The sequence below is a fragment of the Rhinoraja longicauda genome, chromosome 35, assembly GCF_053455715.1.
Source record: "Rhinoraja longicauda isolate Sanriku21f chromosome 35, sRhiLon1.1, whole genome shotgun sequence".
Taxonomy (NCBI): Eukaryota; Metazoa; Chordata; class Chondrichthyes; order Rajiformes; family Arhynchobatidae; genus Rhinoraja; species Rhinoraja longicauda.
The window spans coordinates 2,711,727-2,738,954 of NC_135987.1; the positions used below are offsets into that span (position 1 = coordinate 2,711,727).

A 27,228-nucleotide genomic window follows, 5' to 3' on the forward strand; every position below is an offset into this window, starting at 1 on the left:
ATTCTCTAAAGATAATTCACTGAAAAATGTTATTCTAAAATCTGTTGCACACTTTTCACTGTCCATTTAAACAATATCGTCAATACAACACTAGCAGCCAGATTCATGCAGGGGCTGCAGGTAGTCTGGCTCAGGGTTTCACAATGGCAGGAGTGAATAATGACCAGTGAACAGTGTATATGGCGGGGAACAAAGATGGTGGCGTTAATCTCAGGATCTAGTTGGACAAATTCCTGTTCATCCATTTGTTGGGATCACGCAGAGCGAGTAATAATAATAATAATAATAATATATTTATTTTATATAGCGCCTTATCACATGCTCAAAGCGCTTTACAAATACATTTAACATAGAGACAAACAGACAAACTATCCTGACGGAAAAGCGGCGAATACTCAACGCCAGCGTCCTCTCACGTCAGGGTCCGGCAGCAGACATCAAAAAGCACAAGACACACAGATACAATTTTTTACACAAAACAGCCATCACAGTGATTGCTCTAGGCATACCCTCACTGTGATGGAAGGCAAAGTCTTATCTCCTCCTCATTCTTCTCCCGTGGCGCCACGAGGCAGTCGAGTAAGCAGATTTAACAGAGTCTGGAGAGCTATGGTGAGATAGAGCAGTGTGCCTTGACCTTGCATGAAAAATGATGTGTTTTTAGTTAATACCACAGAGAAGAGTCATGCAGTTGGGAAATAGAAATGATTTTTGGAGAATCTAGAAGTGATTCTCGATTCACTTCTAGAATCGAAGTGGGAAGAGAAGCAATTGTGGGTAATTCTTTGGCCCAAAAATGTTTAGTTTAGGTTTTGTTTAGTTTAGTTTATTGACATTTGTACCGAGGTCTAGTAAAAAGCTTTTGTTGCATGCTAACCAGTCAGCGGAAAGATTATACATGATTACAGTCGAGCCATCCACAATGTACAGATACATGATAAAGGGAATAGCGTTTAGTGCAAGATAATGTCAAGAGTTTAGTGCAAGGTAAAGTCAAATTAAAGATAGGACCAGGGTCTCCAATGAGGTAGGTGGTAGCTCTCTAGTTGTTGATAGAAACATCCACAACACCCTCTCTAACTGCTGAACCTTTTCATACTCTAGTTTCCCTCCACCCTGATTCACAGTCTGAAGAAGAGTTTTGACCTGAGATGTCACCTATTCTTTTTCACCAGAGATGCTGCCTGAACCACTGAGTTACTTCAGCATTTTGTGTCTATCTTTGGTATCTGCACTTCCTTCCTACATGTGCCCATTTTCTGGAAAGGGGTTAGGAGCTAGAGACTTTCAGCCTCGCAATAACCAAGTTTTTTTTTTCCCGCAGGATCTTGAAAAATTAAGTTCTTTTCTTGAGCAATTAGTTTATTTTTGTGACTCCGTGGGTTCCCCCAGAGAGCTCTGGTTTCCTGCCACATCCCAAAGACGTGCAGGTCAGTAGGTTAATTGGCCGCTGTAAATTGCCCGTAGCGTGCAGGCCAGTGGAATCCGGAGGGAGTTGATGTGAATGTGAACAGAATAAAAATAAGATTATTGTAGGATTATGTAATGGGTAAAGTGATGGCCAGAGGGCTGAAGTACTTGTTTCTGTGGTGTATTTCTCCGTGACTCTTGTTTCTCCAACATCTGCAGAAAGGAATTACAAAGTCTCTGAACCCTCTGATGTAAATAAAAATCTCCCAACGCGCTCTCGTACTCCTAACTTCCCCAAAAGTGGAATCCTCACTTTCACGTTCACCCTGACAGTGCTGCTCAGGAACCTGTGTGTTTCAATTCACTCCCCTCTTACTCTTCTAAGCTCTGGTAAAAGGTGAACCTATACCTCAGAAGACGTACAGGTATGACGTACAGGTATGTAGGTTAATTGGCTGGGTAAATGTAAAAATTGGCCCTAGTGGGTGTAGGATAGTGTTAATGTACGGGGATCGCTGGGCGGCACGGACTTGGAGGGCCGAATAGGCCTGTTTCCGGCTGTATAGATATGATATGAAGACAACTTGCCCATCCTTAGCATTAGTTCATGAAGCCTCTCCTGGACTGCTTCCAACATTTTAACAGTCTTCCTGAACTCAGAAGATCTATACTGTGCTATATTCTTTCAGTTGATTTATTTTCATCCCTATTTACTCCGTGTCCATTTATGGACGTGGCAAGTTCAGCGTTGTCATTTACAACAGTGTTTGGTTTATTTTATCATAAAAGTTACTCGATTAACAATTTGTGTAGGAAAGAACTGCAGATACTGGTTTACACACAAAAAGCAAGAGACCCAAATGTCTCGACCCGAAAGGTCACCTATTGCTTTTCTCCAGAGATGCTGCCTGACCCATTGAGTTACTCCGGCTTTTTGTGTCTATCTCGATTAACCATTTGTTTGCTTAATCCAAAGAGTGTTGCAAATTCACGATTTGATAATTGACCGAAAATCTTTTAAAAATCTCATTGAAGTTTGAGACAAACCCTTTGATGCACAGTGCAGGCCTTTTAATGCTTGCCTGTTAACTGGATTGGAAAAGGTTTAGTCTATTTTATGACCTTGGAGGACAGAATTGAAGACAAACATTGGACTGTATATTTTCGAATAGCATGATAAATGTCAGCCTGCGAGTTGAACATAGAGGCTCCTTGTACTCTGCAGTTCAGTGACCTGTACCATTGAGGAAAGGCCAGCAGTGTTTCTTTGTTCTTTTCTAGATCTGGGTCTGTTTACCTTCACAAAGTTATTTTGACTATGAAGAGGGCAGTGGTAGAGTTGCTGCCTTACAGCGCCAGAGACCCACCCTGGTTCAACCCCGACTACTGGTGTAAATTGGCCCTAGTTTGCAGGACAGAACTGGGTGATCGATGGGCGTCACGGACTATGTGGCCAATGGGCTTGTTCCCACGTTGTGTAAAACTAAACTAAAATAAAAACTAAAAGTACAGAGAAGGATTGCTGGGATTACTGTGAAAACCAGCATAATAGGTTGGCCAGCCTTTTATGTTAGGAAATATGCTTGTTGATTGCTTGAAAATACTGTAACACATTGAGTCCTCGCCTTACTTCCAAGCATAGATTCCTTACAAACATTCTCTGATATGCTTCGATGTTTTTACCTTAGGACTAACTTAACGATATCTCTGTAGACTAACTTAACTATATATCTGACACTGTTTTATATCCAATTTGTGATAAGCATAATTTTGCAATTAATTTTGTGCTCTTAGACAATAGACAATAGGTGCAGGAGGAGGCCATTCGGCTCTTCGAGCCAGCACCGCCATTCAATGTGATCATGGCTGATCATTCTCAATCAGTACCCCGTTCCTGCCTTCTCCCCATACCCCCTGACTCCACTATCCTTAAGAGCTCTATCCAGCTCTCTCTTGAATGCATTCAGAGAATTGGCCTCCACTGCCTTCTGAGGCAGAAAATTCCACAGATTTACAACTCTCTGACTGAAAAAGTTTTTCCTCGTCTCTGTTCTAAATGGCCTACCCCTTATTCTTAAACTGTGGCCCCTTGTTCTGGACTCCCCCAACATTGGGAACATGTTTCCTCTCGTTAGGAAGGATCGCTTGTAATTTGAATCCCGGATCATCGCCCAGTGACCATGATCAGCATTGACTTTAATTTTGTGCCTATTATCATCTGGTGAACCATAAGGTTCTTTTGATTCCCTCCTTCTGCTACCTTCTGCTACCTTCTGCTACCTTCTGCTACCTTCTGCTACCTTCTGCTACCTTAAATGACCTGTCATCCACGGAGCCCCAGCTGAATGAAGCCTTACGTAGAATTGGTAGAAAAGGTGCAACAAAAAAAAGTGGCAGGAAAATGTTTGCTTCTTTTCGAAATAAGGAACTGCAGATGCTGGTTTACAAAACAAGACACAGAGTGCTGGAGTAACGCGGCAGGTCAGGCAGCATCTCTGGAGAACATGGATGGGTGACGTGTTCAGCCTGTCCCGCTGAGTTACTTTGTGTTCTTTTTTGTTGGCTTCATTTGTTGTTTAGTTGATTGTTATATTATTGTTGGAGAGTGTCAGAATCTGCAGTTGCAGCTTCAATAATTCCCACGGAGAGAAACGAGGGAGCTGGTAAAAGATCGCTGGGAAGTTAACTCTTTCCTCTCCATTTATTCCAGCAAGTCTGCTGAGCATTTGACACGAGGGAATGTCACCACCAACAGGCTCCCATTCAAATTGCACAGTGTTCTGCTTTTGGATCATCATCGTGTCTAAGACCTGGAGCTATCTAACCAGAACAACACTTCAGATATGGTGAAATAGGGTAGATCGTGCAACCTTCTCAATGGCCACCACATGTGCCCATATACTCAAGATTGAGAGATTTACAGGGTCGTGGAAAAATAACAGATTATCATTTGTAATTTATTTTCAATGCTAGAAATGCTCAGCAGGTCAAGCCGCATCGGTGGATAGAGAAGCCGTTGATATATTTCAGGACAAGGACCTTTTTTCAGAACGAGGAATAGTGAGGAGCAGAACATTTTAAGTTGAAGAGAAGTGGGAGGAGAGAAAAAGGAATGTTTGAATGAGACTAAAGTTAAATAATGTTAGCTGCAGGAGGGTTGTGGAAGCATGTTTTAGCTTATCTGTCTGGAGAACTACGTAGAAAGTGAACAAGGACAGAAGAGCGAAAGGATTCAATGAAGAAAGGAGATGAGGAATTTCTTTAGTCAGAGGATGGTGAATCTGTGGAATTCATTGCCACAGATGGCTGTGGAGGCCAAGTCTTTGGGTATTTTTGAGGAGATTGACAGATTCTTAATTAGTACGGGTGTTGGGGATTATGGGGAGAAGGCAGGAGAATGGGGTTATGAGGGAAAGATATAGATCAGCCATGATTAAATGGCGTAGACTCGATGGACTGATAGATAGAGCTCTTAAAGATAGCGGAGTTAAGGGATATGGGGAGAAGGCAGGATCAAGGTACTGATTGTGGATGATCAGCCATGATGACAGTGAATGGCGGTGCTGGCATGAAGGGCCGAATGGCCTCCTCCTGCACCTATTGTCTATTGACTGAATGGCCTTATTCTGCTCCCACAGCATATGAACTCAATCATAAAACAAAATAAATATAATGAGGTTGAATGAGTAACAAGACATCTGTTTAGAAGTCGTGGGGATTGGGTTGAGCTGTGTTTGTTGCTGTGTTTTTAAGTTTCCTTTAACAAAGGGAAATGACTGGCCCAGAACTTTGTCTTAAAGGACTCAAAATGTAATTTCCGTGACCATCCCTCCTCAATATTTTCCAGCTTGGTATGGGGTTCACAGAGTTTTCAGTGATGTTTCCAGGGATTTCTGACCTGTCAATATCAACTGTCTAAGCTGCCTCTTGTGGGATGACCAGTTAGACCAGGCGCTGGAAAGCTGCTACTGAACCCCAGGAGAATATCAGCAAAAACCAGGAGTCACAGAACCTTTCAAATTAGCTTTGAGATGGAAGGAATGGTGGGAGAGTCTGGGACTAGAGGTCATAGCCCCAGAATTAAAGGACGTTCCTTTTCTTTTGGGAAGGAGATGAGGAGGAATTTCTTTAGTCAGAGGGTAGTGAATCTGTGGAATTCAAAGCAGGTGAATGGGGTTAGGACGGAGAGATGGATCAGCCATGATTGAATGGCAGAGTAGACTTGATGGGATGAATGGCCTAATTCTGTTCCTATCATGAAAGCAGAAAGTAAATCTTTTAATAGAAGAAGCTAATCTCACATGATATTAATTAAGTCTGAGCAGAGTAAAAGACTTTACTCAGAAATTAGGACCTTTCCTTGTCCATTGTTTAGTTAGACGCTGACTAATTGTATCAAATCAGTCATTGGAGTAGGTCAATGACTGATAAGGTCAATGTTCAACATGATCTTTAGTTCAGAAACTAAAGCTGCTCGTTTGTTCAGAAACTCCACGTAAAGTATTCCCTCTGACTTCATTTGCTTTAGCGATATCAATTTACCATTTGAATTCCAGTTTCAATCATAATGTGACTGCTCAGTTCAGACTGTGATGATACTAAGGCACAATATCAGTAGTTCTAGATGAAGTAGGGACCCTTGTGAAGCTGTACCTAGAGCCATTTAATGCACTTACTGTAGTTTAGTTTAGAGGAGCAGCGCGGAAACAGGCCCTTCGGCCGACCGAGTCCTTACCGACCAGCGATCAGGCACACTCGGGACAATTTACAGTTATACCAAGCCAATTAACCTACAAACCTATACGTCTTTGGAGTGTGGCAGGAAACCGAAGGTCTCGGAGAAAACCCACGCGGTCACGGGGAGAACGTACAAACTCTATACAGACAGCACCTGGGTCTCTGGCACATAAGCTCTAGCGCTGCGCCACTGTGCCGCCCTAAAAGATTAAAGGGAGCTTTTAGTTGGCCTGAAATAGAGAATATTCTCATTGTGTCATCTCATTTCATTGAATGAAGGAGTTCAATCCGTTTTCAGAATGGGGCGAGAAGAAATATTTCACCAGCGATTTAACAAAATGTGTAAACTATTTGACTTCTCCGTGAATGTACAATCCCCCTCACATTTGCGCTTTGTAACATCGTGAAACTAACTGGCTGCATAGCCCAAATGAGCATAATCTAATGAAATTGACAACATTGCAAATGCCGATCGGTAATGTGCACAAGCTAAAGCTACCCCTGCCCTCTGGACTCATCTTGCTTTCCTCCTTACCTAATATTCATTGTTGCAACTCGTCTTCCGAATGAAGGGTATCATTCTGGGTCAAATAGTTTGTCCCATTCCAGAGACTGAGCACCAAATGTACCGAGAATTTGGTGCAGAGAGCTGGAGTGTGAGAAGTGTGTTCTTTGGTTAAAATGTTAAACATCTTGAAGCATTTCTGGAATGTCAGGTTGAGGAAAGACATGATAGTAAAACTCAGAAGCATTGTTACGGCAGTCAGAACCTTTTTTCCCCAGGGTAGAAATGTCTAACACTAGAGGACATAGCAATAAGGCGAGAGGGGGAAAGTTAACGGATATGTGTGGGCAAGTATTTTGGATAGAGTATGTGGGCCTGGACAGCCTTGCCAGGGGTGGTGGTGGAGGCAGATACGGAAGTGGCATTAGGAGGTTTGTAGATAGGCACATCTACAAGGTGCAGGGAATAGAGGAACATGGATCACACGCAGGCAGGAATGGGTGACGTTTCGAGTCGAGAGCAGTTTAACTTAGCATCATGTTCAACACAAACATTGTGGGCCGAAGGGCCTGGTCCTGTGGTGGACTGTCCTATACTATGTGGACATCAATAAGACAGTCCCACGTCATAAACTGGTCCAGAAGGTATATGCGATCCAAGGTGAAATGTGTATGAAGGAACTGTAGATGCTGGTTTAAACCAAAGGCAGACACAAAATACTGGAGTAACTCAGTGGGACAGGCAGCATCTCTGGAGAGAAGGAATGGGTGACGTTTCGAGTCGAGACCCTTCTTCAGACCCGAAACGCCACCCATCCCTTCTCTCCAGAGATGCTGCCTGTCCCACTGAGTTACTGCAGCATTTTGTGTCTGCCTTCTGTTTCCAAACCAAGCTGTGATGCAGCCCGACAGTAAGCACGTTGGCGTTCTGATCTGATGTCTGTAACTAGAGGTGTTCGCACCTTGTTGTTTGTGATATATATTAATGACTGGATGTGTATGTCGGAGGTATGGTTAATAATTTTGCAGATGATGCCAAGATTGGTGGTGGTGGTGTGGATAACAAGGAAGGTTGTCTAAGGCTGCAGCAGGATGTCGATCAGATGAGAAGCTGTGCAAAGCTTTCACAGAGAATCTAACCCTGACAGGTGGGAGAGTCAAATGGGGTAGGGCATGAAATTGTAGGGTGCTTGGGAATGTTGATGAACCGAGGAACCGAGGAACCAGGGGGTATGGGGAGAAGGCAGGAACGGGGTACTGATTGACAATGATCAGCCATTGAATGGTGGTGCTGGCTCGAGGGGCCGAATGGCCTCCTCCTGCACCTATTATCTATTGTCTATTGACATGGAGGTTCAAGTCCATTGAAAGTGTCAACGCAGTAGATAGAGTGGTGAAGAAGGCATATGGCATACTTGCCTTCATACACAGTAGGGCATAGAATATAAGAATTTGAACATTATTTTTCAACTTTATAAAGCATTGATGAGACTGCATAGGGACTGTGGGCAGTTCTGGTTGCCACACCACAGCTGCCTTACACGGCCACAGATCCGGGTTCCATCCTGACTGTGGGCGCTGTCTGTACGGAGTTTGTACGTTCTCCCCGTGACCTGCGTGGGTTTTCTCCAGGAGTTCCGGTTTCCTCCCACACTCCAGATTTGTAGGTTAATTGGCTTTGGTAAAATTGTAAATTGTCCCAAGTGTCTCGGATAGTGGTCGGCGCGGACTCAGTGGGCCGAAGGGCCTGTTTCCGTGCTGTATCTCTAAACTGAACTAAAGTAAGAATGTGGTTGCTCTCGTGAGTACAGCGGAGATGCGCCTGGACTTTATTTATGGATAGAGATTGGTTTGTTAAGGTGAGAGGAGGAGTTTGAAATTTTGAGGAGATCTGCGGGGAAATGTTTTTTACACAGAGTGGTTGACATGTGGAACTTACTGTCAGAGTAGGTGGTGAAGTCAGATACAATCACTAAGAGACGTTCAGCCAAGGAATTGAATGGGCAAGTCGTAGATGGATATGGACCGTATGTGGACATATGGGATCAGTACAGACCAGAAGAAAAGGTTAGCAAAGGGCCCATTCTTGTGCTGTACGTCTCTAGGGCTCTCAAGGGCTGGTAAAATGTCCCTGATGACATGGACAAATAACACCAGGAAACATTCTCAGGGCAAGACCGTATCCTTCTGTTGATGTGTGTTGTTTGCCAGCTTTCCTACATTGCAGCCGCACAACCTTTCTGGGCGATTTAATTCTGAAGAACTCGTTAATTGGCTGGAATGGGATTTGGCTCATCACGTGATTGCGAATGGCACCAGAGAAACAAGGGAACTAAACCAATTGCAAAGCTGAGAATATGATTGCTGCTTCATTTTGAATTTAGTCTCTGGGTAGCATTAGGACAGCACAGTGCCGTAGCAGCAGAGTTGCCAGAGACCCGGGTACCATCCTGACCACGGGTGCTGTATGTGTGGAGTTTGCAAGTTCTCCCTATGACCACGAGGGTTTTCTCCAGGTGCTCTGGCTTCCTCCCACATCACAAAGACGTGTGGTTTTGTAGGTTAATTGGCTTCTGTAAATTGTCCCAAGTGTGTAGGATAGAACTCGTGTAGGGGGTAATCGCTGGTCGGCATGGACTCGGTAGGCCGAAGGGCCTGTTTCCACGCTGTATCTCTAAACTAATCCATATGGAAGTTTAGGTCTGCTGTCTGCTCAGCCTCTCACTGTTCAAATTAACGCTACCTTGGTACATGCTTGTGGCAGAATAAAATTCCATCTGCACCATTTTGTATTTTCCTGTTTTGATACCACCAACGTTAGAAATAAAATCAAAAGTAACAAACTGTTCTCATACTGTTTTACACTAATATTATAATAATTGTAGATTAAGAAAAATTAAATTGCACAATTTCTGCATGGTAACTATTTCCTTTGTTGTGTTTTAATATATTGTGTGTTAAGCTGCTGTTCTGAATATAAAGTTCTTTACAGTTCTTTCTGGAGATATGTTATGCTGCTGTTCAGTTTTTTGCTACTTCAATGAAATACTACGCTACTCATCTTTCTCATTCATTTTGCATGCAACTACACACTTCTGTACAGCCACAGTTGAGGCAATTGAGGTTGATGAAGGTACGCCCTGTGTTATGGCATCAGAGATATGTGTTGCAGGACGGGGTGGGAAGTGCGGTTCAAATGAATCGGCTGTATCTTAACTTGCACAAGCAGGACTTTAATTGATTTATTGCTTCATTTTGTTGTGAATGTAGAATATTCTTGAGGAATAATGTGTGTTTTTTTTGCTTTGCCAAGGTGAGTTAGGTTTATAAGTGGTTTCACTCTATATTGCCGTATGAGGTAATTCTGTGGAAGTGTGATGGTACTTAGTACTGCATCCATTAATAACTTTGCCTTTATATAAGACGCATGCTTTTAGAGTTTGCTTCCTGCATGTTACAATGAAGTTATTCCAATGTTTGAGGCAATGTTTGCATTTGAGCACTGAAAGATTGTGCATGTTTGTATTTGAAGTCCGTTGCAGTAGTGTCTGGATAATGAGTGAGCTGAGAGTGAGTGTCTCATTACAGCACCTGGTGTTTCTCTCTAAAACTAACCTCAGTTGTGCTGGACACAAAATGCTGGAGTAACTCGGTGGGACAGGCAGCATCTCTGGAGAGAAGGATGGTTGATGTTTCGGGTCAGCACCCTTCTACAGACTGTATCGTGTTATTGGGCTTTCATCAACCTTGGATCAAATGATTTTACAGTCTTTTGTTTGAGCAGTAGATGGGTTTTAAAACAAAATAGGAGCAGGCTCCCCACATTGTGCCCTAAATTATACCTTGGGTTGCAGAGCTGAAACACATTATTTGGCCATTGCAGCATCCGTGACGACTGTACACAATACTCGTGCGGTCTAATCAGTGTTTTATAAAGTTGCACAACCATGTCCTAATTCTTATATTCTATGTGTTAATCTGTCAACACAAAAGGGAGGGGAAAGTTCAGACCAATTTCTGTTTGCATTTGCGCACTTCTTTAAGTTAATGACAGTTGAGTACGTTTTACTCTCAGTCAAACGTGGTTACATTTGTGGAAGTCAGACCAACGAACACCAAAGAGGAAAATGCTGACACATGTACATCCCCGGTGAGCTGCTGCAAGTGTGGCCAGGTAAAAGCTGTAATGAAATGAGCTCTCAGCTGGCTTACGATCCGACAGATAGCCTTCTCCGTCTCGTTGATGTACGTTAGTGCTTGCAGCTGTTTAGTGACACATCAACTGCCTGGTTGTGCAAGATTAATGATAATAGATTGTAAACGGGAAATTTGATGAAAACCTCTAATTAACGCGATGTTTGACTTCAAGTAAGATACCAGGCCTGTATTTGACATGATGCTTTTGTTTCCTCTGATGGAAAATATTATTTTTGTTATATAGTTGTTAAATGTGATTTATTTAGTGGAAAATGTAAGACCTGTCATTTAACTTAAAAGCATTCTAAAATTCTGTTCTAATGCAACATGTCCTTACATTATCAGTTCAGAAGCAACATACCAATGCACCAGTCATAGAGTCATATCAATGTTATATGATTGCGCCCTATAATTAATTAAAGATAATAGTTCTTACGTCTTACCTGGTTTTAAATAATTTGCTTTGAAAGCAAGCTCACCAACATAGTTCTCTGCGTTAGAAATCTGTTAGTTGGGATGGGGGGGGGGGGGGGGGGAGGAGAGGGGATGTTTTTGATCTTGCTCTGAAGGATTCAACATTAGTTGATTAAAATCACAGTGTGACTGAGAAATTGCATTGAGTTTGCATTTAGTGCACGTTGGAAATTTGGTTCCAAAAGCAAGCTCAAAAATCAAAATGCAAAAAGTAGAAAGCAATCAAAATCAATTAAAAATGGCAGAAAATAAATATGCTTTGGTTTCCCCTTTAGATACTCTTGTAGCTAGAGTTCACTTGTGGCTTGTATTCACATAATGATGAAGACAGGGGAATTCTCTCTGCTTTGCCTTAAAATACACTCATCACAAGAGATGAACACGGAATATTTCAAAAATAGGAAAGGTAATTTGTTACACAAAAGGACATAAAGTGCAGGAGTAACTCAGCAGGTCAGGCAGCATCTCTGGAGAATGTGGATTGGTGACGTTTCAGGTCGAGATCCCTGTTGGACGGAGAAGGAGCACTTCTTCAAACTCAGCACCTTGAGGAGATTTCACAGTGAAGGAGTCAAAATGAAGGAAAATAGAAACTAAAGATGCTTAGTTAATAAGCTAAAGGACACAAAGTGCTGGAGTAACTCAGCAGGTTAAACAGCTGAGAGAATATGGATAGATGACTTTTAAAGTTGGGACCCTTATTCGGACAACCCGAAACGTCACCTATCCATGTTCTCGAGAGATGCTGAGTTAGGCTCCAGAGGGTAACAACATGGCTTAGACAATTGTGCTGCACTCAGTTCTCACTTAGCCTAGTATTCCTCAGGGGGAAACATTGAAAGCAGTACACTTCATGGGAGCATTGTTCTGTCGAGGTGTAGGATATAGGGGAAACAGAATCAATACCCACAAAACACCCTCATCCCAACCGACAGCAAAAACTGATTGTTGTTGACTAGTTTGTGTACACACCCTGAGACAAGTATGCAAGAGGAGGACATTTTCTAGACCAAAATGGGCGTCAAAGGTTATCGAGAGAAGGCAAGGAAATGAGGTTAAGAGGGAGAGATAGATCAGCCATGATTGAATGGGTGGAGTAGAGTAGACTTGATGGGCCGAATGACCTAATTCTGCTCCTATTGCATGATCTTATGAAAACAGTGCAGTGAAACCTCACTTACATCCACACACAGAATGCTGGGCGCACTCAGTGGGTCAGGCCACATCTGTGGAGTGAAAAAGTCTACATTGAGACCCTTTCGATTGAAAGCCTGCATTCGATGAAGCTACTTGGGTGGAATTTACAAATACGTCAGTTTAGGTCAATGATTGTCACGTGTACCGAGGTTAAGTGAGGTTCTGTGCTGCTCCTGGATGAGATGTGGTTCCCCTCACAGCTGTAAGCTGCAGGGGGCTTTCCTCTAAATCATTACCTGCTGCACGGAGTCCTCATTAAATATGCCACAGGAGACCATTACTCATGCAACCCACTACAGGGAACCTGACGCCAGCAGAGGAAGGGAAATCTAGCCATCACATGCACTCGAGCTTAAGTGATTGTCCTTGGATTTCTTTCATGGAGTTTATGGACTCAACTTTTTTCAGTGAAAACATTTTTTGGAGTACTAGTTCTAGTATAGATGGGGCGAGTTCATAAATCATAGGAGCAGAATTAAGTCATTCAGCCCATCGAGTCCACTCTGCCATTCAATTATGGCTGACCTATCTTTCTCTCTCAACCCCATTCTCGTGCCTTCTCCCCATAACCCCTGACACCCTTATAGCCTAACTCCAGAATCTGTCAACTCTGCCTTAAAAATACCCAATGACTTGGCATCTACGGCCTTCTGTGGCAATGAATTCCACAGATTCACCACCCACTGATTAAAGAAATTCCTCCTCATCTATTTTCAAAAGGAACATCCTTTTATTCTGAGGCTGTGCCCTCTGGTCCTAGACTCTCCCACTAGTGGAAACATGCTCTCCCCATCCACTCTATCCATGCCTTTCACTATTTGGTAAGTTTCAATGAGGTCCCCCCTCATCCTTCTAAACTCCAGTAAGTACAGGCCCAGTGCCGACACCCAATCATCCCTGGGATCATTCTGGTAAACCTCCTCTGGACCCTCTGCAAAGCCAGCACATCCTTCCTCAGCTATGGTACCCAAAACTGCTCCCAATACTCCACATAATACTCCAAATACTGATCACAATACTGCAGAGTTGGGACGAAGGACCTGTTTCCATGCTGTAGGCTCTATAATGCTACTGTGGAACAATGTAAATCGATAACTTTATACGTTGGTGAGTTTGTAGCAGAGGTTTCTCATGATAAGCAGGACATTTCACAAGGGGCCAACCAGCAGATCTTGCAGGCTTGGGGGCATTTTGTTGTGCATTTGCTTTCCCGATGTTGTCGCGTCCACGCTTTTAACTCACTTGTTCTGCGTTTCGTTAAGCAATCAGAGGCTTCTCGCCCCAGCACAAAATCTGCAGCTTCGAGGAAGCGAAGGGGCTGGACAGGATCAACGAGCGCATGCCTCCGCGGAAGGACGCGCCCCAACAGGACGGCATCAACACTGCAAATACCAACGAGAACAACGGAACTGGCAACAGCAACATCCAGTGACCATCACCTCCCCTTGCCTGAGTGAGATACATCCCAAATCACAGCTTCTGAAACACCCAAGGCCAGTACCCATGCGTTTGTGTGTTGAACAGCTGAACAAATTTGGCAAACTTTAAATGATCAGACATGGCAAAGACATCCTGCTTTTGAAGGAAGGGCCTGTGATTGATGAAGATTCATGTGCATGCCGCATATAATCAAGACTCCCGGACCTTTGGAAAGTCAGTACTGGTTTCACTAAGTCACGTCTAGAATAGCATCTCACACCGATCGAATTCAACACTTTACGTTTACAGGCAGAATCTTTCTTGAATAGCTTTAGTTGCTTTCAATCAGAATCGGAATGGAAACCCTAATTAACGCTGAAGTGCTGACTATTTATTGATGGATGTTTGTTTCATAATGTCTACTAAAGACAAGTTTTTAAATTGTAGAATGGTCTTAAAAAAAGAATTATTCTGAGGCTGTAAAAAGGTGAATTTTAAATTTATAAAATGCCAAAATGAATCTATTGGGTGGCAGGATCTTGGTGACATTCTGACCTCAGGTTAATGCCTTCCAGCAAACATTATTGATCCTGTGTTATACTTTGCTGCATTGTAGTTTGTAGGAATGTTTCTTGCTTTAAAAGAAACCAAAGTTATTTCAGCCAGAAAGACTATAATCCATCGAGCCCGGCACCTGGTTATTTTGACTTTTCAGCCCCTCCTTAAGTTTAATCAATCATGCATTTTGAATTAATAGCCCCCACACAATATGAATTGAAAGATACTTTTAATTAAATTTTGTACATTATGGGAAGACACTTGATTCATATCAAATCTGTAAAGCTTAGCTGTGTAATTAGTGTTTGCATGTTTTTTCATTTTGCAGATATTTAATATATAGACATTTCATGTACAGGACAGTAACCTCTTAAGGTTACATAAATGCAATGGATACTTTTTAGCGCATTGTGAGTACTTGACTGGCTTATACTGTGCCTATCCCGAGTCCCGAAGAGCTTCAGGCATTTTGATAGGTTTCTGTTTATGCTCCGCAAGCTTATGGCCCCGTATATAAAGGCAGGATTGTGGTGACAGTCTCGAATCAAGCTTGCATGTTACATTTTTTATAAGATTGCTTTGTCAAAGATACATCATGTCAAAGGTAGTAGTGTGTTCGAAACCGATTGTCACCACAGACCTGGCTGTATTTTTATACTTTTACTATCTGATTCATTTCATAGATTCGTCCCACTCAATCACGGTTTTAAACATCGGTCACACAAGAAATCATCTCCCCTTTATGTTCGTTTGCCATCAGCACATGTACATAACTCTCAGCTGGATTGTGTATGTCAGCTCTGAAATATTTAAATATTTTATAGGATGGTACACAATAAATGTTGTGTATGGGCCACCGCTTACACTGGATGGTGTGGATTTATTCTTCCTTCTCCGCGGGAAAACAACGGTGGAAGTCGTTCTTAAACCGAGTGGGGTGAAAGCATTTAACATTCAGCCAGCTTTGCCAAATGTGGCACGGTGGTGCAGCCCCAGAGACCGACCGGGGTTCCATCCTGACCACTGGTGCCGTCTGTACGGAGTTTGTACGTTCACCCCGTGACCTGTGTGGGTTTTCTCCAAGATCTTCTAGTGTGTGTAGGATATTGTTAGTGTACGGGGATTGCTGCTCAGCACGGACTCGGTGGGCCGAAGGGCCTGTTTCTGTGCTGTATCTCTAAACTAAACTAAGCAGGCAGGTGGGACTAGTGTAGCTGGGACATGTTGGTCGGTGTGCGCAAGTAGGGCCACTGGGCCTGTTTCCACACTGTATCTCTAAACTAAACTAAGCAGGCAGGTGGGACTAGTGTAGCTGGGACATGTTGGTCGGTGTGCCACACTATTATTCTCACTCTTTCAAGGTTTCATGTACATAGTGGTACATGAAATGGTTTAACATTTAAATCTTAAGAGTTACTGAAGTAAATTCAAATGCCCCTATAAAACATCAGCCTTGGCCCAGAGTCAATGGAGTTGTCAAGCACAGAATCGGCTCCTTCACCCACCATGTGCATGCTGACCCTCATGCCTCTCCACACTAATCCCATTTGTCTACATTAAGCTGTAGAATCAAAGGACTGCAGATGCTGGTTTAATACACAAAGGTTACAAACTCAGCAGGTCAGGCAGCATCCCTGGAGAACATAGATAGGTGACGTTTCATGTTGGGACCCTTCTTCAGACTGATTGTAGAGGGGATAGAAGGATGCCGATGTAAGTGACTGTCTAAATGCCTGTTAAATGAAGGCATTGTATCTGATGTCAATCAGTCCCTGTGTAAAACCTCTGAGATCACCTCTGAGATTCTGTGAGGGTGCATTCCTATCACTAGGTTAGACTGCAGTTTTATTTTTCGTTTTTGAGATAATTTTAGGGATACAATGCAGAAACAGGCCCTTTGGCCCACTGAAGCCAATTAACCTACAAACCTGTACGTCTTTGGAATGTGGGAGGAAACCAGACATCCCAGAGGAAGCCCACAAGGTCACCGGGAGAATGTATGAATTCCGTACAGACAGCTGGGAAACTGTCCCCGAATCTGGAGGTGTGCATTTTCTGTACCTCTTGCCCGATGGGAGTGGGGAGAAGAGAGAGTGACCAGGGTCCTTGATGATGCTGCTGCTGGCCTTGCCGAGGCAGCGTGAGGTGCAGATGGAGTCGATGGAAGGTTTGTGTGATGGTCTGAGCTGCGTCCACAACTCTGCAATTTCTTGCAGTTTTGGACGGAGCTGTTGAACACCAAACCAGGCTGTGATGCATCCCGATAAAATGCTTTCTACGGCTCATCTGCAGGATTTGGTGAGGGTGATGGGGAAATGGGAGACTGTAAATAGAATCTGGAGTAAAGAACAAACTGGTGGGAGATCTCAGTGAGTCAGACAGCATCCAGGGAGGCAACGGAAGACAATACTTCCATAGACAATAGGTGCAGGAGGAGGCCATTCGGCCCTTCAATGTGATCATGGCTGATCATTCTCAATCAGTACCCCGTTCCTGCCTTCTCCCCATACCCCCTGACTCCGCTATCCTTAAGAGCTCTATCCAGCTCTCTCTTGAATGCATTCGGAGACTTGGCCTCCACTGCCTTCTGAGGCAGAGAATTCCACAGATTTACAACTGAAAAAGTTTTTCCTCATCTCCGTACTAAATGGCCTACCCCTTACTCTTAAACTGTGGCCCCTGGTTCTGGACTCCCCCAACATTGGGAACATGTTTCCTGCGTCTAACGTGTCCAACCCCTTAATAATCTTATACGTTTCGATAAGATCCCCTCTGATCCTTCTAAATTCCAGTGTATACAAGCCTAGCCGCTCCAGTCTTTCAACATATGACAGTCCCACCATTCCGGGAATCAACCTAGTGAACCTACGCTGCACGCCCTCAATACCAAGAATATCATTCCTCAAATTTGGAGACCAAATTTCCCATCAGGACCCTTTTTTTTCCTTATCAAGGCGCTTTTATTACATAATCACAGTTTACTGCATTAATCAAAACCGCTGTTCGTGCAGTTTACAAACATTGGCCATCAGATGACAGCGTTGTCGGCCGTATGTATCCACGATGCACTTTACCGGAGACGGGGACCAGCGTCAAGACTTTTCATCTGGATTATCAGTCTCTCACTAACTGTCGGCAAACTGGCGTACACTGTCCTAAACACTAGAGACCATTTACAATCTTTATCAAAGCCAGTTAACCTACAAACCTGTACATCTTTTAGATTTAGATTTTTTAGATTTAGAGATACAGCGCGGAAACAGGCCCTTCGGCCCACCGGGTCCGCGCCGCCCAGCGATCCCCGCACATTAACACTATCCTACATACACTAGGGACAATTTTTACATTTGCCCAGCCAATTAACCTACATACCTGTATGTCTTTGGGATGTGGGAGGAAATGAAGCACGGGGAGAACGTGCAAACTCCGTACAAATAGCAGGATGGAACCCGGGTCTGTGGGTCCTCTGGGGTAAGGCAGCAACTCTACCGCTGCACCCCCTTGCCGTCTCTGATGGTCAGTGTACATAGGCTGGGCCAAAGGAGCCATTTCTGTGCTGTATAATTCAATCAAGTTCTTCATTTTCTTTGAAATAATAATAGACAATAGACAATAGGTGCAGGAGGAGGCCATTCAGCCCTTCGAGCCAGCACCGCCATTCAATGCGATCATGGCTGATCACTCTCAATCAGTACCCCGTTCCTGCCTTCTCCCCATACCCCCTCACTCCGCTATCCTTAAGAGCTCTATCCAGCTCTCTCTTGAAAGCATCCAACGAACTGGCCTCCACTGCCTTCTGAGGCAGAGAATTCCACACCTTCACCACTCTGACTGAAAAAGTTCTTCCTCATCTCCGTTCTAAATGGGCCAATGGCTTAGTTTTCCTTTGGATGTTCAATTTTTGTAAACTGTTATTAGCCCAAGCACAGATTAAATCTCTTGAAGTTAAGTATGTTTTGAAATGGTGAGACTTCCTTAGCTCATTCCCTATCTCTGACCGACCGTACTGATCTTGTGTACAGAGACTGAGATGGAGAAAGTTCTGGCTCCAGTTTTCAAACGTGCTGCCATTACAGAATGTGCAAAAACGTATATGGTGACAAGAGTAAAGAAACCTTCCAGGTGAGAGACTTTAGCCCTTAGAGGTGTAGCGTGGAAACAGGCTCTCCAGCCCACCGAGTCCGCGCCGACCAGCCATCACCCTGCACACTAACACTATCCTACACACTAGGGCCAATGTACAATTGGGAGGAAATCGGAGCACCCGGAGAAAACTCACGCGGTCACGGGGAGAACGTACAAACTCCGTACAGACAGCACCCGTAGTCGGGATGGAACCCGTTTGTCTGGTGCTGTAAGCGCTGTAAGTCCACCGCAGTGCCATTGTCGATGTACCAAACGAGTACATTGCATCTGTATTCACCGAGGACAAGGAGGTGGTAGTGTTGGCATCTTAAAAGGAAACTGGTCCATAAATCCCCAGGCACCACTGCGGACAACACCAGGTTATTGAGAGAGGCAGGAGAGAAGATTGCAGGAGCCTTGATGAAGACCTCTGTATTCTCTCTAGCCACAGGTGAGGTCCCGTGGGAGTGGAGAGCAGCTAATGGTCTTTTATTTAAAGTCCCTCAAGTTAGATAGAAGATTTAGATGCAAGGGATCCATGGTGATTTGATCATTTGGATCAGAACTGACCTACCCTAGGATGGGAAGAGTCATACAGCATGGAAACAGGCCCTTTGGGCCAACTTGTCCATGCCGACCAACATGCCCCATCTGAGCTAGTCCCAATTGACCACCTTTGGCCCATATATTCCCTCTAAACCTTTCCCATGCACATCCCTGTCCCAATGTAATTTAAATACTTTAGACTTTAGAAATACAGCACAGAAACAGGCCCTTTGACCCACCGAGTCTGCGCCGACCAGTGATCCCCACAATTCTTTATATAATATAAGAAAATAACTGCAGATGCTGGTACAAATCGAAGGTATTTATTCACAAAATGCTGGAGTAACTCAGCAGGTCAGGCAGCATCTCGGGAGAGAAGGAATGGGTGACGTTTCGGGTCGAGACCCTTCTTCCAATTCTTTAGCACTATCCCACACACACTAGGGACAATTTGCAATTTTACCACAGCCAAATAACTTACAAACCTGTACGTATTTTTGGAGTATGGGGGGAACCTGAGCTCCCAGGGAAAACCCACACGGTCACGGGGAGAACGTACAAACTCTGTACAGACAGCACCCGTAGTCAGGATGGAACCCGGGTGTCTGGCGCTGTGAGGCAGCAACTCTACCGCTGTGCCACCTCTGCAGTTATAGCGCCTTCCTCAACCACCTCCTCTGGCAGCTCTCTCTTTCCATATACCCATTGCCCTGGGTGTGGAAAAGGTTGCCCCTCGAATCCCTATTAAATCTTTCCCCCATCACCTCAAACCTATGTCCTCTGTGTCTTAATTTGCCGTGCATAAAGGAACCTGGGCATTCTATTTCTATGAGTAAAAATGTTCACTCTTTATTCCGCAAGATTTGGAAAAGTATTCCATTCAGTCATCATCACATTGAATGGCAGTGCTGGCTCGAAGGGCACAATAGACAATAGGTGCAGGAGTAGGCTATTCGGCCCTTCGAGCCAACACCGCCCGCCATTCAATGTGATCATGGCTGATCATCCACAATCAGTATCGCGTTCCTGCCCTCTCCCCATACCCCCTGACTCCGCTATCCTTAAGAGCTCTATCTAGCTCTCTCTTGAATGCATTCAGAGAATTGGCCTCCAATGCCTTCTGAGGCAGAGAATTCCACAGATTTACAACTCTCTGACTGAAAAAGTTTTTCCTCATCTCAGTTCTAAATGGCCTACCCCTTATTCTTAAACTGTGGCCGCTGGTTCTGGACTCCCCCAACATTGGGAACATGTTTCCTGCCTCTAACGTGTCCAACCCCTTAATAGCCTACTCCTGCACCTATTGTCTATTTAAGATAGACACCAAATCATTAGAGTAGCAGCTCGGCGGGTCAGGCAGCATCTCTGGAGAAAAGGAATACTTGATGTTTTGGGTCAGAACCAGACTGAAAGATAGAGGGGGGGTGGGGGGATAAACTGGAGACAAGAAAAGGCCGGAACAAATCAAGGCCAGCAACAGATGACCTCAGGAAGGGTGGAGCCCATAATGGTCCATTGTTGGCTGGGGGAAATATACTGACAGGGGTGCGAACAGTGGAACTGGTAGGATGATGGGGGGGGGGGGGGGGGGGGGGGGGGAATGCAGGGGTTATTTGAAATTGGAGAAATTAATTTTCATACTACAAGGGTTGTAAGCTGCCCAAGCAAAATATGAGGTGCTGTTCCTCATACTAATTGAGGTGGGGTTAAAATGCCAATGGCTTCACACTCCTGAGGACTTGCTCGCTGGGCCTGAGATGAATGTCTGGAATTCACAGTCTGAGAGAACTGCAGAGATAGTCACTTGTTGAAAATGTTTGAGGCGGACAGGGCAAGGTGTTGATGATGCAGTGGGAGCCGTGTTAGTGAAGGAGGGGGAGTTTGGTGGAAGATTAACTTATGATCGTGCTGAAGCCAGTGTTCATTAAAAGGGCTGACTAGCATCCAACTACACCGAAGACAGACACAAAATGCTGGAGTAACTCAGCGGCTCAGGCAGCATCTCTGGAGAAAAGGAATAGGTGACGTTTCAGGAAGACTCTTCTTCAGACTGAGAGTCAGGGAGAGAGAAACGTGAGAAACGTGAGAAATAGGCGGTGATATAGAGAACAAATGAATGACAAATACACCTATTTATTTGCACCACATCTCTTGGTAGTTCCCAGGCTGGTGACTAACTTTCATTGCTATCAGTTAGCAATCCAGTTTAATTTTTAATTTCAATTCTAACTGTCTTATTTAGTTTAGTTCAGAGATACAGGTCCACCGGGTCCGCGCCGACCAGCGATCCCCGCACATTAACACTATCCTACACACACTAGGAACAATTTTTACATTTGCCCAGCCAATTTATATACAAACCTGTACGACTTTGGAGTGCGGGAGGAAACCGAAGATCTCGGAGAAAACCCACGCAGGTCACGGGGAGAACGTACAAACTCCGTACAGACGGCGCCCGGAGTCGGGATCGAACCCGGGTCTCCGGCGCTGCATTCGCTGTAAGGCAGCAACTCTACCGCTGCGCCACCGTGACCGCCCAAAGATAGTTCACAGATACAGCATGGAAACAGGCCCTTCGGCCCATTGAATCCGCATTAACCATCGATCGCTCATTCTAGCTCGCACCAGTTCTATGTTATCCCACTTTTGCATCCACTCTACACACTAGGGGCAGTTGACAGAGGCCCGATTAACCAACAAACCCGCACATCTTTGGGATGTGGGAGGAAACCGGAGCACCCGGAGGAAACCCACATGGCCTCAGGAAGAACGTACAAACTCCGTGCAGACAGCACCCGAAGTCAGGATTGAACCCGGTTCTCTGGCGCTGTGAGGCAGCAACTCTACCGCTGCGCCACCGTGCCGCCCTTAATATTACACAACAGAACTTCCTGGGCACTGCAATCAATTTAATATAATTGCTCATTTAAAAATAAGTGCAGGAGGAGGCCATTCGGCCCTTTGAGCCAGCACCGCCATTCATTGTGATCATGGCTGATCATCCACAATCAGTAACCCGTGCCTGCCTTCTCCCCATATCCCTTGATTCCGCCAGCCCCTAGAGCTCAATTTAACTCTCTTTTAAATTCATCCAGTGATTTGGCTACCACTGCCCTCTGTGGCAGAGAATTCCACAAATTCACAACTCTTTGGGTGAAAACGTTTCTGCTCACCTCAGTTTTAAATGGCCTCCCCTTTATTCTTAGACTGTGGCCCCTGGTTCTGGACTCCCCCAACATTGGGAACATTTATCCTGCATCTAGCTTGTCCAGTCCTTTTATAATTTTGTCTCTATAAGATCCCCTCTCATCCTTCTAAACTCCAGTGAATACAAGCCCAGTCTTTCCAATCTTTCCTCAACGAGTCCGCACCGACCAGTGATCCCCTGTTCACCCAGTTCTATGTAATCCCACTTTCGCATCCACTCCACATCTTTGGGATGTGGGTGGAAACCGGAGCACCCGGAGGAAACCCACACAGTCACAAGGAGAACGTGCAAACTCCGTACCGACAGCACCCGCAGTCAGTCAGTGCAAATATGACTATGAGTTGGAATGAATGAATTATTGTCACATGTGACGTGTCACGGTGAGATACACAAGGTATGCAAAGAGTCGCCACATAAAGGGCGCTGACAACGTTACAGAATGTTTCATTTAGTCCCCAAAGCCCCCCTTTGTTCTCTGCGGCCCCCACACAGGGACCTCTTTGACCTCCGGCACCCACTGCGGGGGCCCTCCTTCACCGGCGGCCTATCCTCATCCTCGGCTGGTGTAGATGGGGCATGTTGGTCGGCGTGGGCAAGTCGGGCAGAAGGGCCAGTTTCCACGCTGTATGTGACCCAAGGTCAGGATGGATCTCGGCTCATTGTCACTGAGGCAGCAGCTCTACCCGCTGCACCACTCTGCGGCTCTTCAGGAAGGGAGACCCTGGGCATCTTGACCCGCACACACCGTGACGGGCTGGCACAGAGATGTGGCAGCACCTGGTCATCTGCACCCGTCTGAAGTCCTGCCCTGTGAGAGTTCTCCACTCACACACAGCCCACCCCCCCGGCCCTTGAACCATGCACTGGCATCACACTCATTCACCCTTCCACTTGTGAAGAACTTCCTCAGACAGGCACAAAAAGCTGGAGTAACTCAGCGGGACAGGCAGCATCTCTGGAGTGAAGGAATGGGTGATGTTTCAGGTCGAGACCCTTCTTCAGAACTTCTTATCCTGATGTTGTCGAGATCAGCAGGAGTTGGTCTCAGGATCTCAGCTTCTTCCTGAAAGAGGCTCTTAGAAGGTTAGCTCTCACTAATCTCTCACCTCCTCCTCTCTTTCCCTCCCCCCCCCTTAAGCCTCACCTGGACTCCCACTTACCTTTCCCCTCCATTCCCCCACCCCACCTCCACTTTCCACCCTCTGCCTTTACAACCCACAGAACGTCATACCTGTCTCACACCTTCTGACTTATCACTGGCCAAGATAATCTGCCGACCATCTGATGTTCCAACCATCTGCCCATCACCCCCTCCCCCTCCTCCCCCCCCCCCCCCTTGCTCACCGATGTCAACTATTACCTGCCACACTGTGTCCTGCCTCTCCACTTTTCCAGCTTTCTACTCTGGGGCTGTAGAGAGCATCTTGTGCGGCAACATCTCAATCTGGTTTGGGAACAGCTCTGCCCAGGACAGGAAGTCTCTGCAGAGAGTAGTGCGTTCGGCTGAATGCACCATGGGAACTACACTCGCCCCCCTGCAGGACCTATACATCAGGGGGTGCAGATCCAGAGCAAGCAAGATCATGAGGGACCCCTACCACCCCAGCAACGGACTGTTCCTGCTGCTACGGTCAGGCAAACGCCTCCGCTGTCACGCTGTGAAAACGTGGACGAGGATGAGACGGAGTTTCTTCCCACAGGCCATCAGGACTGTTAACTTTTATAACTCCAGAGACTACATTTTTTTTCTGTATTAATTTTAATGCTGTAATTGTAATTTTTTTTGCATAATCCGCAGGCATTGCCACTTTCATTTCACTGCACATCGTGTATGTGTATGTGACAAATAAACTTGACTTGATTGAGGCTGAGATCCTGCACACCATGAATCCAGCATTGGGCCTGAGGTTGTATAACATATAACATATATATATAACATATAACAACTACAGCATGGAAACAGGCCTGTCCGGCCCTACCAGTCCATGCCGACCATTCTCCCTGACCTAGTCTCATCTACCTGCACTCAGACCATAACCCTCCAATCCCCTCCTATCCATATACCTATCCAATTTACTCTTAAATAATAAAATCGAGCCAGCCTCCACCACTTCCACCGGAAGCCCATTCCATACAGCCGCAACCCTCTGAGTAAAGAAGTCCCCCCTCATGTTACCCCTAAACCTTTGTCCCTCAATTCTGAAGCTATGTCCCCTTGTTGGAATCTTCCCCACTCTCAAAGGGAAAAGCCTACCCACGTCAACTCTGTCCGTCCCTCTCAAAATTTAAAAAACCTCTATCAAGTCCCCCCTCAACCTTCTACGCTCCAAAGAATAAAGACCCAACCTGTTCAACCTCTCTCTGTAGCCTAAGTGCTGAAACCCAGGCAACATTCTAGTAAATCTCCTCTGTACCCTCTCCATTTTGTCGACATCCTTCCTATAATTAACCGTTCTTCCTCAGAGAGCCAGAGAAGCGCTTCACTGCATCAAGATGGTGATAACCGCACGGACCAACAATCTCCCGACACTAATTCTATCCGACACACTAGAGGCCAATTGATCGACAAACCTGTACATCTTTGGTTTGTGGAAGGAAACCCACGCGGTCAGATGGAGGACATGCAAACTCCGTTCAGATAGTTAGTGCCCATTGTCAGGATCGAACCCGGGTCCCCGGCCTTGTAAGGCAGCAACTCTACCGCTGCACCGCCCAGAGTGTAGATAGCGGTGCAAATGTTGAACGTAAAGCCATTCCCTCGTGTACTTTTGTGAAGAGGTCCATGATGTTAAGGCACGGATCGTATTAACAAGAGTCCAGCTCCCTTTCAACGCTATAAATAAATCGGCCTTCACCATTATCCCTGTCCAATGCACTCAGTCCGTCAACACTTGCTGTGTGTAACATGGCCTTCTGCATGGCTTTCAGTTCTGTCAATCGCTTTTGTGGAAGTCTGAAATCTGAAATAAAAACAAACCGCTGGAAGCTGGAAGATCCGGTAAACACAGAGGGAGAGGTTGAGCCAGCTCGGGCTATTTCCTGGAGCGCAGGCCAAGTTATAAAGGTGTATAAGATCATGAGAGGAATAGATCGGGTAGACACACAGCCTTTGTTATCCCTGCCTGAAGCATTCAGTCCCAGAGTAGGGGAATCGAGAACCAGGGGGCATAGGTTTAAGTTGAGGGGGGAAAGATTCAATAGGAACCTGAAGGGGTAACTTTTTAACACAAAGGAGTTGGACGTATGGACGAGCTGCTGGAGGAGGTAGTTGAGGCAGGGACTATCACAAGGTACATGGATAGGACAGGTTTAGAGGGATATGGGCCAAACACAGGCAGGGGGACTAGTGTAGATGGGGCATATTGGTCGGTGTGGGCAAGTTGGGCTGAAAGGCCTGTTTCCACACAGTAAGACTATGAAACATTCCCTCTGTCCCATGGAAGGCCACGACAAAAGAAAAGCATTGTCCTTTCAGGTCAAAAACCCTTCATCAAAACTGAGAAAACAAGTGTAGTTTTAAGCAAAAAACTAGGTGCTGTAGTAACTGAGCTAGAGGTTCATTATGGACAATATTGTCATATTGTTATGAGGTACAGTGAAAAGCTTTGTGTTACATGCAATCCAATCACGAAAATACTACATGTAAATGCAATCAAACCTAACTCAAATCTAAAGGTAGTGGGGAGGGAATGAACAGAAAGGATTTGTTTCGGGACCCTCTACGCTGGAGAAACTAAATGCAAATGTATTGCTTTATGGAGTATTTGCCTTCAGTCTGATGGCAAGTCTAAGGTAGACATAAAAAGCCGCAGTAACTCAGTGGGACAGGCAGCATCTCTGGAGAGAAGGAATGGGTGACATTTCAGGACGAGACCCTTCTTCAGACTGTCTTCACTGCACAAGGTAAAATCTAAACTTGTTTTTCCTTTGTGGGATGTGACTGCTCCAGAAAACCGCCGTGCATTGCATGGATTTGCCTTCTGCACACCTTTGCCAATTTGTCACGTCTATCGGAGAAATAGGGTTCTTGTTTCACAAATTAACAGAGGACATGAGGAGGTTGAAAAGATTCATACAGCAGTGAAACGGGCCCAACTCGGGGTGGAGATCCCTCTCAGACCCTAAGTATGGCTTCCAGCATCTGCAGTTCCTTCTGTCTCGAGTGTAGGTAGAGGTGGATGGGTCAAAGGTACCCATCACCACAGTCCACCAACCAATGTGCCTCACAATTCCCACCAACTGCAATGAGATTCAATGACGTCTTCCCTCCTCCCCCAGGGCTTTGTCGGGACTGTTTCCTTTGCAACTCTCTGCTTTGCCCTTCCATCACCAGTCACCCCCTTTCTTCTGGTCGAGCCGCTGCCTCACAGCGCCAGAGACCCGGGTTCAATCCCGACTACGGGTGCTGTCTGTGCGGAGTTTGTACGTTCTCCCCGTGACCACGTGGGTTTCCGCCAGGTGCTCCGGTTTCCACTCAGATCCCAAAGACGTACAGGTTAAGTAGGTTAATTGTCTTCTATAAGTTATACCTAGTGTGTGGGAGTGATACTTTGAACAGGTGATCGATCACTGGTTGGCATGGACTAGTCGAGCCGAAGGGGCTGTTCCCTGCTGTATCTCGAAACTAAAACTGAACTTCTCACCGTTCTTCCCCATATTGGTGATGAAGATGTACGATCAGCTCCTTCACCTCACCCCTCTCCACCAGCCAGGCACCCAAACACCCCCTTCTGGTGAAGCAGACATTCCTTTGTCCTTCTTCCATTGTTTAGCACCTGCTGCTTATGATGTGGTCTCTTCTACCATGGAGCAGTCATACGTTCAGGAGCAGCATTAGGCCATTCGGCCCATCA

At 45.3% G+C, this 27,228-nt stretch overlaps 1 protein-coding gene across 3 annotated transcripts in view; it reads left to right on the plus strand.

Annotated features, from left to right (window-relative positions):
- The window catches only part of LOC144610023 (serine/threonine-protein phosphatase 2B catalytic subunit beta isoform), a 99,740-nt gene extending 84,391 nt beyond the window's left edge, over positions 1 to 15,349 (plus strand). Inside the window, exons 13-14 of one of the 3 annotated variants that reach the window (XM_078428478.1) lie at positions 9,755 to 9,784; positions 13,782 to 15,349. In XM_078428478.1, the coding sequence (XP_078284604.1) occupies positions 9,755 to 9,784; positions 13,782 to 13,951 (200 nt within the window). In that variant the 3' untranslated portion in view covers positions 13,952 to 15,349. Of the gene's footprint in view, positions 1 to 9,754; positions 9,785 to 11,597; positions 11,721 to 13,781 lie in introns of those variants that run through there. The other 2 variants (XM_078428481.1, XM_078428479.1) reach the window with 2 other exon arrangements.
- The last annotated feature ends 11,879 nt before the right edge of the window (positions 15,350 to 27,228 follow it).